Source organism: Sturnus vulgaris, chromosome 18 (assembly GCF_052056855.1).
Source record: "Sturnus vulgaris isolate bStuVul1 chromosome 18, bStuVul1.hap1, whole genome shotgun sequence".
Lineage (NCBI taxonomy): Eukaryota > Metazoa > Chordata > Aves > Passeriformes > Sturnidae > Sturnus > Sturnus vulgaris.
The window spans coordinates 7,184,175-7,199,997 of record NC_142260.1 but is presented as its reverse complement, the minus strand read 5'-3'; the positions used below and the strand labels follow the sequence as shown (position 1 = coordinate 7,199,997).

Sequence of the window (15,823 nt, the reverse complement as noted above, 5' to 3'; positions counted from 1 at the left end):
AAGTGGCAAGCGACAGAAGAGGAAACGGTCTCAAGTTGTGTTAAGGCTCGCTTAGATCGGATATTTAAGAGTTTCTTCATAGAAATGGTTTTGGCAGGCATTGGAACGGACTGCCCCGGGCGGTGGTGGAGTCACCATTGCTGGAGGTAAAAGCCATGTATATGTGGCGCTTGGGGACATGATTTAATGGTGGGCTCGACACTGCTGGATTAGTGGTTGGACTCTGATCTTGCAGGTCTTTTCCAACCTAAAGTATTCTGATTCTAGTACAGAAAGAAGTTAGAATCCTGTGTGCTCACGGCAGTCAAATATGTGATGAGGGACATACGAGAGGAAATAGGACTTGGAAGAAGTCACCCTCCCTGGGGTCAGCACCCTGAGAGCTGCCGGGATGGTGCTGAAATGAGAACAACACGCAGAACGTCGCACCCTGTTCCAGTTACTTTCAGCACTCACACTCCGAACCTGGTTTGAGGGACACCTCTTAAAAGAAGTTGCAGGGCTAAGAAACGGGCTAAGGCTGCATTCCCGTTATTCAGAGCTCTGGGGAGATAAAACTGCGGAAAGCGCTTAGGGCGTGCAGCACCACACGGCGCCGCAGGAGGCACAGCATATGGGGACATCGGGTGCGGATGGAGCCCGTGCTCGAAGCGCTGACGGAGCAGGTGCAGCTGCTGGGACCGGAGGAGGGACCGGAGGAGGCACCGGAGGAGGGACCGGAGGAGGGGCCGGCAGGAGGGACCGGAGGAGGGACCGGGGGAGGCACCGGGGGAGGGACCGGGGGAGGCACCGGGGGAGGGACCGGAGGAGGCACCGGAGGAGGGACCGGGGGAGGCACCGGGGGAGGCACCGGAGGAGGGACCCGCAGCCCCGGCGCGGCGCCGCCCCGGAAGCAGCGGGGAAGGCGGCGGGGCAGCCATGGGTCGGGCAGTGACCGTGGCCACCTGCGCTCTCAACCAGTGGGCACTGGACTTTGAGGGCAACCTGGAGAGGATTTTCAGAAGTGAGTGCCGATGATGGCTGGCTGCCCCCGGCCGTCAGGACGCCTCTCCCGCTCCCTCTTTCCTTCCCTCCTCCCGCGGGCAGCGCAGCGCAGCCCGTGCCTGATTCACGCACTGCGCTCCCAACACTCTTGCAGGTATCGACATCGCCAAGAGCAAGGGAGCCCGGTACCGCCTTGGGCCAGAGCTCGAAATCTGGTGAGGGCGCTTTGCTGGCGCTGGGTTTGGTGCGAGTCCAGTGAACTGTGGAAGAGCAGTCGGGAAGAGCATCGGCCCCGTGGTGCTGCAGTGCCCGAAGCGCTGCTCACAGCATGCGGCTGTCGGCGCAAAGGGAAGCGCTGTAGTTGTGAGCACAGGATTGGGTCTCTTGTCTTGGAAACCTGACTGGTAGCGATAATTTTTGACCTGTTTCAGTGAGTTTTCCTTCAGGGAAACTATAGGGCTTTGATTTCTGCTTGGGCCCAGGCTGCTGTCCTTGGAAGGAGCAGCATGGGGTGATACAAAACACCGCAGAGTTTTAAATGCTGTAAATAGGGATGGTGTTGACAGCACTGCTTCTTAATTTTCTGTATAGATTATGTGTGGGTGAAGTGTTCTCTGTGTGAAGTAGTTTTGCTTCTTTGGCACTGGTTTTGATCTGGCTGAATTTTTTATTTTCTCCTTGTTTCTATACGCAGTGGTTACGGCTGCTCAGATCACTATTATGAATCAGACACACTCTTGCATTCGTTTCAAGTTCTGGAAAAGCTCTTGGAGTCTCCTGCTACTCAAGATATTATATGTGATGTGGGGATGTAAGTTTGGGGGTTTTTACCTGTGATAAAGGGCTGAGTCCTTAGGGAATGCTGCTTGTGCCATGCTCTGGATAGCGAGGGTTCTGCACCAAACTTTCAAACATATCCTAGGAACTGCACTATTTTTTGCCTTTTAATTACCATGTCCAGTATTGATATAAATGTGTAAAGCTAGTTTGTTTTTGAACTGGATTGGCAGTAACACAGGAGGTCACATTTGATTAAATAACCTGGCCCAGCCATGGGGAATCTTCTGGTCTGCTCATGTTCCTAAGGCTCAGGTAGTAGCTGATATGTCTGAGATTGACAGCACAGTCAGTAAGTCCGATTTTTTTCGAACACCTACTTTAACTAAAAAATCAGAAACTAAAACTTGATATATTGTTTTGCTTGATTCCTTTTAGTGAGGTCTTATGAATAGTTTTTATGCAGTAGATTCTGTAGCTTTTTATATTTTCATTTAGTTAGTGAGTGTAGTCGCTGCTAATTTTGCTTCTTATTTTCACAGGCCTATTCTGCACAGAAATGTTCGCTACAATTGTCGAGTGATCTTTTTAAATAAGTAAGTAGTTCTTGATGTGTTTTGTGAGGTAACACATTATCTTTTCAGACATCAGTTTGTCCTACAAGCAAGATTCTTCAGTGCTACATTTATCTTCCTATTTGCTAAATTTTGAGAGAGACAACTAAGGTTTTTATGATCTATTTTTTCTTTTCTGATTTGTGGAAACTAAATTCCCACTGCTTTCTGAAAGAGTTCGGAAAATCCCCTTGAGTCTGCAAACAGAAACTTTAAAAATGTTACATTATAAAAGAAAAAAAGGAGTTGATATTAATCAGTGTTCGTATATAGCCTTGTTTGGCTGTACATCATGTGTTAACTCAGCTTTTCTGTTTTGATTTATGATTTAAGGAAGATTCTTCTGATCAGACCAAAAATATCACTGGCAAATGCAGGAAACTACAGGGAACTTAGATGGTTCACCCCATGGAGCAAAGCAAGGTATGCTGGCAGCTGTTAGAATTGTGTTAGAAAACACAACTTGCTGTTTGCAGCCACAGGAACAGGGTTGAAATATCTACAGCAAATCCTCATTAGCTGCTACAGGGAGAGCAGCAAGACAGGGTCAGCCAAGCTACGTGGTTGCAGCTTGATTAGTAAGCTTGTTGAGCACTCAAACTCTGAGTTGCTGAGCTGGAAGAAAAAGTGGGGCTGCTTGATCCTACAGCCAGTGTAAAGTGTCATTTTCCTGGTGTGTGCTTTCTAAGAACACCCAGCTCAGGCCTGGGAGGGGCTGTGTTTATCTGCTGGATTGCTGCATCCCAGTACTGAACTGGCAAACGCTGAAAAGGATGGGCTCTGTCAGAACTGCAACAACTGCAGAGAATGAAAGCTGCCTGCCTGCTGATGCTGCAGAACTCCCATATCTGATGCTGTGCACTCATCTTGTAATCAGGGAAAGTTCCCAACCTGAGGGTCTCAGTAAAGCTCTTCTGGTCCCTCCTTGAGCCCCAGTTGTGTTCTGTGTTGCTCGTGTAGTAACCCTACAAAAAGAGAAACTTCTATCTGGCATTTGTCTGGTATGGTGTGTCCTTTGTTAGGTCTGCATTCTAGCCAGGATGAGGCATTGCTTACCATGCCTTTCTGAAGCACAGGTGTTGCTGTCCTAAAATGTTAGCATTTCTAATTAATTCCACAAAGAATATGAAGGTATTTTTTCGTTTTTTTAAACACACAGAGAACTGTACAACCTCAATATGGTTTCTTTAACCAACGTTAGAAGGTGAGGAGAGAACCAGCTTTTATGCTGTGATTTATGTAATGATGTATTCACAATCTATAATCTTGATTTAGGCATGTGGAGGAATATTTTCTACCCAGGATAATTCAGGAAGTGACTGGACAGGTAAGCTGTTTTTTTTTTTTTTTTAAATCTTTCAGATTCAGCAATTAAAAACTGTAGTCCCCAAAATTCTGCAGCCACTCATGTTGTAGATTCGTATGTTTCAGTGGTGGTTCTGGTGGTTCTAAGTTACATTAAATGACAGCATAATTTGACATTATTTATGTTAGTATGTGGCAGCAAACCAAGTAAATTTTAAATCTGCCTCAGTTATTTGTACTTAGAGAACATTGCCATATTTTGCACAATTTTGGTACTGAATTTATCTGTGCTTGAGACTAGAATTGAGTGTGTGTTTTCAGGTTAAAACAATTAAATTAAAAAGAATTTAAATCTTCTTAGTTCAGAAGGATCTAAAATTTCTGTTAGTTCCCACTAAAGCATGAGTGTGATTCCTAGCAACAGTCTATATTGTGTAGATTGTTTAATTCCTGTCCTTAAGCTAAGCATTGGATCTGAATACTACTGAAATTAAAACACAAAATTTCAGTCAGTCCAGAAATTTGCACTTCAGAATTTTACTTTTTTTTTTTACTCAGATTGGAATAAAATGAAAGAAGGTATAATGTGATTGATATTGTGTCACTAATTTCATATAAGCGAGCATTCAATTTTTCTATTTTCTTAAGATTTGTAGTTAAGTTTTTGAATTGAATAGCTTATTCTACTGCATATATATAAGAATGTTCTTGTTTTTCCTCAGGAAACTGTTCCTTTTGGGGATGCAGTGCTAGCAACCAAAGATACCTGCCTAGGGGCAGAGATATGTGAAGAACTCTGGGCACCAAATAGGTAAAGGAGAAGAGAAAATAAAAAGTAAACTAAAACATACCCTGGAGCTGCCTGAAATTAATGTTCAAAAAGATCTGCTTATTATTCTTCGATGTAATTTATCTTTCAGAAAGTGCCAGTAAGATAAAATATAATTAGGAGCCATAAATACATCATGGGAAGGACCTCATTAGGCTAGGTGCAGGATGGCAAAGAAATGTTGATTTGTTAAACTAAATCAACTTGAAACAAGAAGATAGGGGAGAAATACCAAAAAGAAGCAGAATTAAGAGAGTCACCTAAGGAAATAAATGATAGGTAGCTCTAGTGCTCATGTTACTGATATTTTTCCAAATCTCTGTTACATTAATTTCCTTGTAACTGCAGAAGGTGTGGTGTGCTGAAGATGTGATTTTTTTTTTTTTAGTATTTCTTCCTTATGACATCAGAAAAAAAAAGTCAGTAGACTTCTTCTCCTTGTAGCTCTGTTTTTGGATTTATTAAGAGACGAGGAGAATGGGACTACTGACTTTGCAGTGTATATCTATGTTTCCCTTTCAGACCAAGATTGTGTTAGTATCTCTTTCCTTGAGACCTGGCCTTCTAGAGAGAGAAGGCATTTCATTTAGAGCAGAATGAGCAAAAGCCCTCCTGACCTCTGCAGCCACTGCTGGTCTTTGACAGAAGAATTAGGCAATGCAAGGAAACAGATATTTTTGAAAGCCCTATCCTTGTTTGAGCTAAGGCATGCAGAAAACCAACAGTGACACAGATGTTTCTGTTTGTCAGTGAGTTTTAATTATATTTGCATTTTTCACAGCATAGTAGTGATTTTTTTTTTTTTTTTGGTGGCTTTTGCTTTGACAGTCCTCACATTGAGATGGGACTTGATGGTGTGGAAATTTTCACCAACTCTTCAGGGAGTCACCATGTGCTGCGGAAGGCTCACGCCCGGGTGGATCTGGTGAATTCTGCCACAGCAAAGGTGTGCACTTGTCTACTTGGAAAGTTCTGTTTGTTTTAAAAATGAGAAGACATTAAGTATTTGGTCTGTAATCCTATCTAACAGTGATGAGGACAAAAATAAAGCAATGAGTGTACATTACACTGTGAAAAAGCTGCTTTGTCATTGTAATTTAACATGCTTTGCTTATATTTAACAGTATCTGTTCTCTCCTCTGATATCCAAACACAGCTTCTGTCATCACCTTCCTGCTTTTCCCAATCTCAATTTGAACTCATAATTTCAATTTAGAAGTGCAGCTCTCTGTTTGGATTGAGGGAATGACTCTTGCTCATAGTAGAGACTCTTGTCAAGAGAGAATCCCAGACATAAATCATTCACAATGTAAAGGGAGAGGAAGTCTGTTAGAAGGGCAGGAACAGAGAAATAACATTTTGATTTTTAACATCCTGTCATGTGCTATATTTTGAACAGCTTTTTTTTTAAAATTTTTTTTCCCTTCCCTGCATGTTTGTTTCCCTGGCAGAATGGTGGAATATATATTTTAGCAAACCAGAAAGGCTGTGATGGTGATCGTCTGTATTATGATGGCTGTGCCATGATTTCCATGAATGGAGAAACAGTTGCACAAGGATCCCAGTTCTCACTCGATGATGTGGTAATGTATTCACCCCATAGCTGCTAGGACACTTATGCTCAACACTTCCCAGACATTTGAGACTCTAGGTCAACATCTCTAGACTAGAAAGGATGTATTTTAATTATTCTATTCAACTAGATCCAAGTGTTTTCCTAGTCAGATTACCTACAGTAGCTCTCCTGCTTTTGTGAGGAAGGAAGAAAGGTCACAGTGAAAGAACTTCGTGAAAACATTTTGTATGCAATCACCATCAGGAGGAGAGATCCTGTGAATTGAGATTCCCATATATAAAAGAAGAAAGGGCAAAGACTGCAGTGTTTTAATTATGACCCAGTTTTGTAGACACAAGGTTTCACTTTGATTTCAGAAAAAAGTAGATTTGTCATCTAGGTTTCCTCACAGTATGTGCCAGATCCATCTCTTTCCCCAGTAATGTTTCTTGCCTTTTTCTTTGTCACAGCTGATGCTGAATCTTTTGCCAAGCATTGTTTATCTGCTTGTGTAGAGTGATCTAATGTTGAAAGCCTTTCCATAGGAGGTGCTGGTTGCCACTCTGGACCTGGAGGATGTTCGAAGTTACAGAGCAGAGATTTCATCTCGTAACTTGGCAGTAAGGACTCTCTGTGGTTGTAAAATGTGCCAAGTTTGAATAGCTATTGAATATAAAAAGTATTTGCATGTCCTAATTTTCACTGTATCTTAAAGAGCTGATGTTTTATAGGTATATGCTACATTAAAATTGATGTCTTCTGAATTCTTCTGTACTATTGCTTAGGCAAGTAAAGTGAATCCTTATCCCAGGGTAAAAGTGGACTTTGCTCTGTCGTGTCCTGATGATGTAGCTGTTCCTACTTGTATGCCAATCCAGTGGAGACACCACAGTCCCGAGGAGGAGATCAGGTAATCAAACACTGAATTTGTTGCTTGAAAATTATTTTGATTAAAAAAAACCCAACAAAACTCAGAGATAAATCTAAACAACATCTTATGTTTAAGTAAAGGAAGTCTCTCATTGGAAGGCCACAGTAAATATGTTGAGTTGCTTAGGTGTTATTCCCTAACCTTCTTAGAATTATGATGTTCTGTAATTTCAGCCTTGGACCTGCATGTTGGCTCTGGGACTATTTAAGGCGCAGCAAACAGGTAAGAACAACTCAGTTTGCTTTTCCCTTGGCATGTACAGCTTCTTTTGTGCCACAGGCACAATCCAAATTCTTATCCTGTGGTGCTGGTACAAACTGATGTTAGTCCAAAGTACAAAGTGAGTTTTGAGGTAGCTTGTTCTGACTTAAAAATTGTATTCCAAGTGTGATTTCAATATGCTCTGTGCACCTTTCCCTTAGGAATTGTGCTTTCTTGAGTGCACAGAGTGACATGAACTAGTCATTCAGTGTAACAGTAAAATATATATGAGAAATGTAATCTTTTTTTATTAGCTTTTCTGTCTTCCTAGAGGGTGAAGACAATTGGAATTTTTTCTAGCCAAAGGGTTTTACACTGACTTTGATTATCCAGTTGATGAGAGTTTCAGAGGATTTGCTACTGGGTTTTCCCCACTAGAATATAAACAGCCTTGAACAATGCACCTTTCATTCTTCAATAAGAGTGTGTTTCTGAGTGGTACAATACGTATTTTTTTCTAATTTTGCTATGTGGAATCTCCTCCTTGCTCTGTTTTCAAGGCAGGATTTCTCCTACCTCTGAGTGGTGGAATTGACAGCTCTGCTACAGCTTGCATAGTGTATTCCATGTGCCACCAGGTTTGCCTGGCAGTCAAGAATGGCAGTAAGTAGATCTGTGTGTCTGGCCAGCTGTGTTTACTAATGATTATGGACAAGTTAATATTAGCTGGGTGCAGTAGCTGCATTAGCTTGTTAATGGTAGACCCTTTTCCTGTTGTTCTGATGGAGTCCTTTGCATCTCTTCAGAAATTCCAGCTAAAATGTCTCCAGATTCAGATTCTTTGAATTGGCATAATAGTTTTCATTCTGGACTTAAGAATTGGATGTGGAACTCAGACTAGTTTCTGTCTAGACTATTGTTCAAATGTTGGATGATGTAGTCTTCAGTTTATTCTGAAAATTTTCCCCTTCTATTAAAACCAGCACTACAAAGCATGGTTAGGAATGGTTTAAGTTCTTAAACTGGCTTTAAGCAGACTTTGTGCTTTTAGCTAAATCTTTTTACATACTAGATCATGTTTTCTATGAAAATTCTTCAGTAGATAAAAAAGATTTAATATTTCTGTGCTCAAAATCAGGAGCAAAATCGGTAATTCTTTTATTTGATAGGTGAAAAATCTTTTGGGAGTTAGATGTAGTCATTTATCATGGGCACTATAAAGCTTAATTGGAATACAAGGGATGCACAAGATATTTGCATATCCTGCAAATGGAGGAGCACAATAATTTCCACTCTTGTTCTGTTTCTTTTGCTCTGTCCTCAGATGCAGATGTGCTGGCTGATGCACGCAGGATTGTGAATGATGAGACCTACATCCCTGAGGATCCTCGGGAATTCTGCAAGCGTGTCTTCACCACGTGCTACATGGCTAGTGAGAACTCCTCCCAGGATACCTGCAACAGGGCTAAACTGCTGGCTGAGCAAATAGGCAGGTACAAGCTCAGAAGTGCTGGGAAAATACATCATGTTCTGGCAAAGACTTACATCTAAAACATTCAAGCTCGAAAATGGGAAAAAATAAGAGAGGAATAGGAGGTGGGTTAAGTAGCATTAAGTAGGAATGCTACAGATATTATTACTTAAGTATTAAATTGAGGTAAACTTAGAAACATTTGGCAAAGACAAGGAATTTTGGAAACAGACTCTGAAAAGTGTTATTCTTTCCTAAGTTTCTTCATACCAGATCTGAGATTTTAGCAGCTTTAAAACCTCATTTGATGGGTGGATTTTTTGTTTGTTTTTTTTTTCTATTTTATATAGTCAGATTGTGCTGGTTGAGTCACTTGTGCTTAAATTCTTCTCAGCTACCACATCAACCTGAACATTGATGCGGCTGTGAAAGCTGTTGTGGGGATCTTCAGTGTGGTGACAGGTCGAACTCCCCGGTTTTCTGTCTATGGAGGGAGCAGCAGAGAGAGCCTGGCACTCCAGAATGTGCAGGTGTGTGTCCTGCAGGCTGAATCAGGTCACACTCTTTTGGTTCTGTGGGTTTTGGTTTGATGTTTTTGGTTTTCCAACGTAACCAGCAATTCCGCTGTAGTTCCGAGTGTTGGTTATCCAAGTGTTTGGTAGTTTTTTGGTAATTTGAGGACTTGATCTTTCTCTCTCTGTTACTGGAGAAATCCAGCTGTTTGCTCTGGAAGCAAACATTGAATCCTTTATCAGCTTTGTGGCAACAGGAGAGGCTTAAGTCACAGAGGAGTGTGGGGATTTGCTTAACACCAAGCAAAAATTGTGGCTGGAGCTGGGGCTGGATCCCAGGTTGGTTTGGCATTACTGCCATCCTTAGGAAAAGCTGAGTTTCAGAATGGGGACAAAAGCAAAGTGAACTTTTTACAGATGTTTTCTATTAGACTAGAGGGATTTATTTACTCTGTAGAAGGGGATGGTTTATCTGCATACTTCATCCATCATGGATCCTTGTTAATGCTATTAGAGGAAGTAAATGGCAACTGCTCCCCAATTTGTGGTTGGCCAGGAGAAACTTCCTCAGTCTGTGGCAGTAGCAGATAGTGATCCTGGACTTCCTGAGTGTGTTCAGCAATTTCTCCACAAGACCATCCTTCTTGCAGTCATGCTTACCTTGCCTGCATTTTGTTCTTCATGAGTTTGTTTAGACAATTGATTAATAAAAGTGGCTGGAGAGAAATCACTCTGCTATGTAAATTTTGCTTTCCTTTTTATTTTGCTTTGCAGGCTAGAATAAGAATGGTCCTTGCCTACTTGTTTGCTCAGCTGACACTATGGGCTCGTGGGATGTCAGGGGGACTGCTGGTGCTGGGATCAGCCAATGTGGATGAAAGGTTGGTGGAAATTAGGAATCCAAACCCAGGTCGAACAGGTCACTGTCATTTCCTTGCAACTCTACCAAATCCCACTCTAGGTAACAACCTAAGAATACACTGGTAACAGTGAAATTAATGAAAATAGTTAAATCAGCCTGAATGGGAAATTGTGTATTTTTCAGAGGTTAAACAAAGTATTGCTATAGCTTTCCCATAAAATGCTGTTTTCAGTAGATCTTACCTGTGCATTCACTAGGCTAACTTCCCAATTTGTTGAATTTTCAATTACTGCATAAGGTATTAACATGTGAACTTTGATCTGAAGAAACAGACTTTAAAATTTGGAGTACTGTTATTAGAGCTGAGTATTCAACAATTAAAGCAATCCCTGTAAGACTGTGGTGACCTATAAAGCTGTGAGAGTACTGTGTGCTGGTTGTGGGTGTTTTGAGATTTATTGTTTTAATTGGTCAGCACAGTATTTTAATGGTTTTGCACATATTGCCTCAGCATGGGCAGTTTTGGAGTGCTTTACTATTGTTTAAAGTATCATCTTGTGGAAATTTCAGGGCTGTAGGATAGCCGTGTTGCAGTTAAACATGTTTGCCCTTATGGTATAAATATGTTACTAATCTGCAGTCTGTTTCTCCCTTTCTTCATGCTACATATAAATTCTCTATAGTGTCAAGGATTATACATTATGCTGTAGTTACATTATTATTAACTGTTGCTGTATAAAATTTCCTGTTTTGCTCAGTCTCCGTGGTTACTTGACCAAGTATGACTGTTCCAGTGCTGATATCAACCCCATTGGTGGCATCAGCAAAACTGATTTGAAGAACTTCATTCAGTACTGCCTTGAAAACTTCCAGCTCACGGCCCTCAGGAGGTGAGCAGTGGTTCAATGACTGTGTTTGTTAATTTCGCTGGAGGAACTGTCTGAACCAGGCACTTCATTTTTGGGATGAAGTGCTGTTTTAACAAACCAACACTCACCAGACTGCATAGAATCCATGTTTTTCCTTTTCCCTCTCCTTTACAGTATCATGTCAGCTCCACCCACTGCAGAGTTGGAGCCCCTGGTGGATGGACAAGTGGCTCAAACTGATGAGGTAATAATGGGCAGTGCCTTTAAAATGCTCTGGTAAGCCTTACCAAAAAATCTGGGGCTTGTCCCATGACTGTTTGTTTTTTACTCTTGTATGTAACCATGCTTATTGACAAGCATGTTATAAACAGTCTTAAAGCTGCCAGCAAGGCATTAGTTTCCCACACCTGCCCTATCTGTGTTGACAATAGTTTCCAAACCAGCAAATTAACATTATTAAATTATTTTAGATTTTTAGACGCTTAGAAGGATGGATATTGTAAATATTTTGTTTTAAGTTTTTTTTAATATCAAAAGAAAGTCATGGCCTTACTGCTAAGCAAATGACTGGTGGCAAAGCCTTCCTCTCCCCACACCCTTCTCGTTGCTATCCCTTTGGAAAGGAGAGGACTGATAAAATTACTACTTCTGTGGCCTCCAATCTCCCAATTCAGAGAGATTCCAGTGGGTTTTTTTATTTCTGTTCATAATATTACTGTGTCTTTTTGACATTGACGATTTAATTTTGGTATTTCTTTGATTTAGCTAGGTTATTTTAATTGCTCCATGAAAGTATTCGTTAAAATTTGCATAATTAAGATTTTCAGTGACTTTCTGTGTGTGTGTGTGTTTTCAGGCAGATATGGGGATGACATATGCAGAGCTTTCAATCTATGGGAAATTAAGGAAAATTGCAAAGGCTGGACCATACAGTATGTTCTGTAAGCTGATTAATATGTGGAAGGAAATTTGTACTCCAAGAGAGGTAATATTCCAAAAAGAAAATAAAAATCTAATAGTTTTAATGCTTTTGCCAAAATAGAGTATGTTTGGAGAAAGGTCAGGTTCCTTTTAACTGAAAGGAATAGTTTCATTATTTTGTGTTTAGAGATTATTCTACAGCTGCAGCAGAATATGCTGGAAAAGCTGGTCTGCATCTCCTAAATGGAGTTTGTTGTCTTGTGCTTCAAATTGTTAAAACAATGGTTAATTGGGTAATTTGAAAACAATTGCTTCAGAACTATACCTCAGGGGGAAAATTGTTCTCTGAAATACAGATGACCAACTACTCTTGAAGCCTTTGGCTATGTGTTCTGAGAAAAAAAACGGCTCTTGGTTTGAAAGAATAGCTAGACTCTGTAAAGGTTGAAAACAGTCTCCAAAATACTGTGCTCCTCTAAATTTTTTTTATTAAAATACTAAGAAACTTCATCTGATTAAAAGCTACATTCTTTGTACACCAGGTGGCATCCAAGGTTAAGCATTTCTTCAGGATGTATTCGGTCAACAGGCACAAAATGACCACCCTCACTCCTTCCTACCATGCTGAAAACTACAGTCCAGATGACAACCGGTTTGACCTGAGGCCTTTCCTCTACAACACCTCATGGTCCTGGCAGTTCAGGTGTATAGACCAGCAGGTAAATGCCCTCTGCTTCTGGAATGATTTTGTATGTAAATTATTCCAAGTGGGTCAAGCCTGGTTCCAGTGAATCTCCAGCAAAAGACAACTAACATTTAGGGTAGCAGTTATTGCAGAAATAACTGTGATTGTTCTTTGCACATAACTGTGAGGCTAAATCCTCAGATTTTAGTGTAGGCTGTTCAGGTTCTTTTTTGTCATACAGCTATGAAAACAAGAAAAATTAAAAATAAAAGAATACATGAACTGAGGACAGAAAGTAATAGGTGTACCCAGACTCGTGTAGTTCTGTGCTAATGGGAGAAACAAGCTTTTCTGTTTTGGTTTCAGTTCAGGACCTGTCTGAAGGGATCTGCTTCATTGCAGAATTAAGACATGACCTACATCAGCGTGGAGAAAGCCAATGTAAAAGGCAGCAATTCTCTGTGAGTGCTTCTCCCACCTGATTCTGCAACAATTCCTTTTTTGAATCTCAAGTTAGTTGACTCACAAATACACTTTTGTTCAAACACAGCAGCAGTAATGGTACCGTGCTCAGTTTGAGAGCTAAGATAGGGAGGTGCTCAGGCGATTATTGGAACCATGCTTAACTTTTTATAGTTTTTAGCCACCCCTTCAAACTTATTTTAATGCCTCTTTTATGGCAGAAGTGCTGGGGTGAAGAATTTTAGCACCTTGAAGTTTTTTCTGCCAGAGATTTTAGACCCCAGTTGCTTTTAAGAATATGTTTATACATGTAATAAAATATTAATTCCTTCATCTGTGAAATGCCAGACATGTTGTAATAGTATTTTACTACCTTGAAACCTGGGATAAAAGCTACCATGTGGAGTACTTTATTGTAAAGTATGTATGGTGGGGGATTTTTTTACATCATATTGGACTTTTTCCCACTGAAGTCCAGGACAAAAGTTCTTTTGGCCTCTGTGGAAGTCAGGAAAAATGTTTTTGTAGGGTCTGGACCAAAATGTAATTATTTTATGCTTACAGTAAATGTGATTAAGATCTTTTAATGATGCAGGATTTTGTTACACTCTCTAACTAGATCTGTATGTAATAGCAGTTGTGTTCTGCAAAGGTAGGGGCAATTGCAAATTATTCCTGGAAACTGGGAGATGAGTTTGAGGAAGATTTTATTGTGTATAAAATCAAAGAGTAACCTGAACTGATAACTCCTGCAGCTCTTTTCAAGACTGGAAAATAATAACTCACAGTGGTTTGAGTCAAATCTGTCCTATTCAAGAAAAGGAATAGAGGAAGAGTTTCCTCTATTGTGTTCAGCACAATTGTAATTCTGAAGAGAATCACTCTCTAGGCAGTGTCTCCCTGATGATTCTGCTCCTGGTTCTCAATCTACACCTAAGATTTTTCTGGCATAGTAACAGGACTGTGAAAATATGGCATTAACTTGACATAAAACCGACCTTTAGTTAGGTCATGCCAGGTTTTCCTGTAAGAGAGTCATGTTACAGCTGGAGCTCATTTGTGAATGGAAACAACTTGGAGTGCTAATGATAGAGAAATCTGTTGGAATTGTACTTTTCTGCTTTGGATGTCTGTAATGTAGTCAAGCCAGTTTAGTTATGCACTCATTTTTAGTGCAAAATTCCCTTTGTATTTGCTGCAGAAGAAACAGGGGTAAAAGGAATTTGGGAGCACAGCATTTGCTGGGTATTGCCAGATTTGCTCTTGGAGTCTTTATGTCATTCAGTTCTACCTGGCTAAGGGGATTTAGAGCAACCCCAGGAACTCTGGCAGTGCTGTGTGTAGCTTCTGCCTTGGAGCTGTGTCTGAAGTAAAGGATTTGTGGTCAGAGCACTTCCAGGTGCCAAAATGTTCACTGGGATTTTAATTGCTGGCATAATGTGAAGGAACTATGATGCAGCTCAGAAGACAGCTGGCACATCTGCCTGCAAGGACGAGATATCTGCAGGCTGTCTTCTGCTTTTTCCAGTGTCACACCACAAGATTAGCTGCACTTGGTCAAACCAAAAGATTTCTCCACTTCATAAAAGCCTGATCTTTGTGTGTCTCTTTTACAACCACAGTAGCAGATGCTCATGGAAGAACAAGCTTATTTTTGCTACTGAATTGGTTTCCTTTTTACTTGCAGGTATCCAAGCTAGAAAAAAAGGAAGGAATTTCTGTAGTTGAAGATGTGGACTGACTTCCTGTCTTGTTTAACTGTGGTAATTAATTTGCCAAACAGAATGTTCAAAACTGGATTATACTGTAATAATGAGCAGTGATGACCTGCTTAACAGTTCTTGAGCTGATCATTGTAATCAATTTTTTTTACTGAATCCCTGTTTTACTCTCAATACACTTAAACTGTAGTTTGGCTAAGGGATCATTTATTAAGGATTTTCTTCAACTTCTTGAGTTAATTGCCTTTAATTTAAAACATTTGAATAATCATAAACCCAGGGTAGTCTTTTGTTTGGTTCTGATAATTTGGATATGACTTTTGAGTAACACTCAGCTGAATGTGTAAAATTTTAACAGTTCTGGCATGTGCTGTTGAGGGGGAAAATCTCACCTTACTTTGCAATAAATTTACAATTTTGTCATGCTAATTGACTGAGTTCTTATTCTACATGTTTTTTATTTACCTGGCACTGGCTTTGGAGACTGGTCCAGTGTTTTTAGTGGCCATAAGGTCTAACTCAGCAAAGTATTGGAAGCATGTCTATCTTGAAGCAGATGGGTAATCTTCATGCTGATGGGATTGAGTTTAGAGTTCAGCTTCTTGTTTTGTTTGAGTATTGCAGAACGAAGTATAAAACAAATATCTTCTGAGCTCAATTAGAGTGTTATCCACATCCCACCTACTTGCAAAAACTTAATTTTTAACTTCATGACTTCAACCGATCTTTTAAATTTGTTCAGTGCTATGAAGCAATAAAAAAGGATGAGCTTGTTCCTTTGCCTGAGGCCTTTTCATTTAATGTTTGCCTGTTCCCATTTCTTTCTTAAACCTTGATTTGAAAGGTGCACTTCTAATAAGGAAAACTAGAAATGCATTTCTGCAGTTCTGGGCAAACAACATTGTTACCATTGTTAACTGCACCAGGAGAACTTAGGTCCAGTGACTTATTCTGTTAAAATAGTCTTACAGTGTGCTAGTGCAACACCTCTGCTGAAAAGGGCACATTCTCCACATTTGTTTTCCACAACTCAGGAATTGATTCACTTGGAGTTAAAGATGCTGCATTGTTCATTGTTTGTTACACAGTATTAATTAAAATGCATAACTAACTTACCCTTAATG

The 15,823-nt window shown here is 40.3% G+C and overlaps 1 protein-coding gene across 1 annotated transcript; it reads left to right on the top strand.

The window, feature by feature from the left end:
* Nucleotides 1-857: 857 nt before the first annotated feature.
* NADSYN1 (NAD synthetase 1) lies at nt 858-15,474 on the top strand. Its single transcript, XM_014878890.2, has 21 exons — nt 858-1,003; nt 1,139-1,199; nt 1,679-1,795; nt 2,304-2,357; nt 2,709-2,798; nt 3,651-3,702; nt 4,403-4,491; nt 5,338-5,455; nt 5,961-6,092; nt 6,610-6,684; nt 6,850-6,974; nt 7,169-7,217; nt 7,757-7,859; nt 8,521-8,689; nt 9,062-9,197; nt 9,954-10,060; nt 10,800-10,931; nt 11,085-11,154; nt 11,767-11,895; nt 12,374-12,550; nt 14,666-15,474. Exons 1-21 carry the CDS (start codon nt 919-921, stop codon nt 14,717-14,719), a joined length of 2,124 nt encoding a protein of 707 aa, XP_014734376.1. The 5' UTR covers nt 858-918; the 3' UTR covers nt 14,720-15,474.
* Nucleotides 15,475-15,823: the final 349 nt, after the last annotated feature.

Bases quoted from the DNA above. Each gene is read 5' to 3' on its own strand.
- NADSYN1 (XM_014878890.2), top strand. From the start codon at position 919: ATGGGTCGGGCAGTGACCGTGGCCACCTGCGCTCTCAACCAGTGGGCA. The intron at 4,492-5,337 runs GTAAAGGAGAAG...TTGCTTTGACAG, and splicing joins GAACTCTGGGCACCAAATAG to TCCTCACATTGAGATGGGAC. The intron at 11,896-12,373 runs GTAATATTCCAA...TTTGTACACCAG, and splicing joins AAATTTGTACTCCAAGAGAG to GTGGCATCCAAGGTTAAGCA.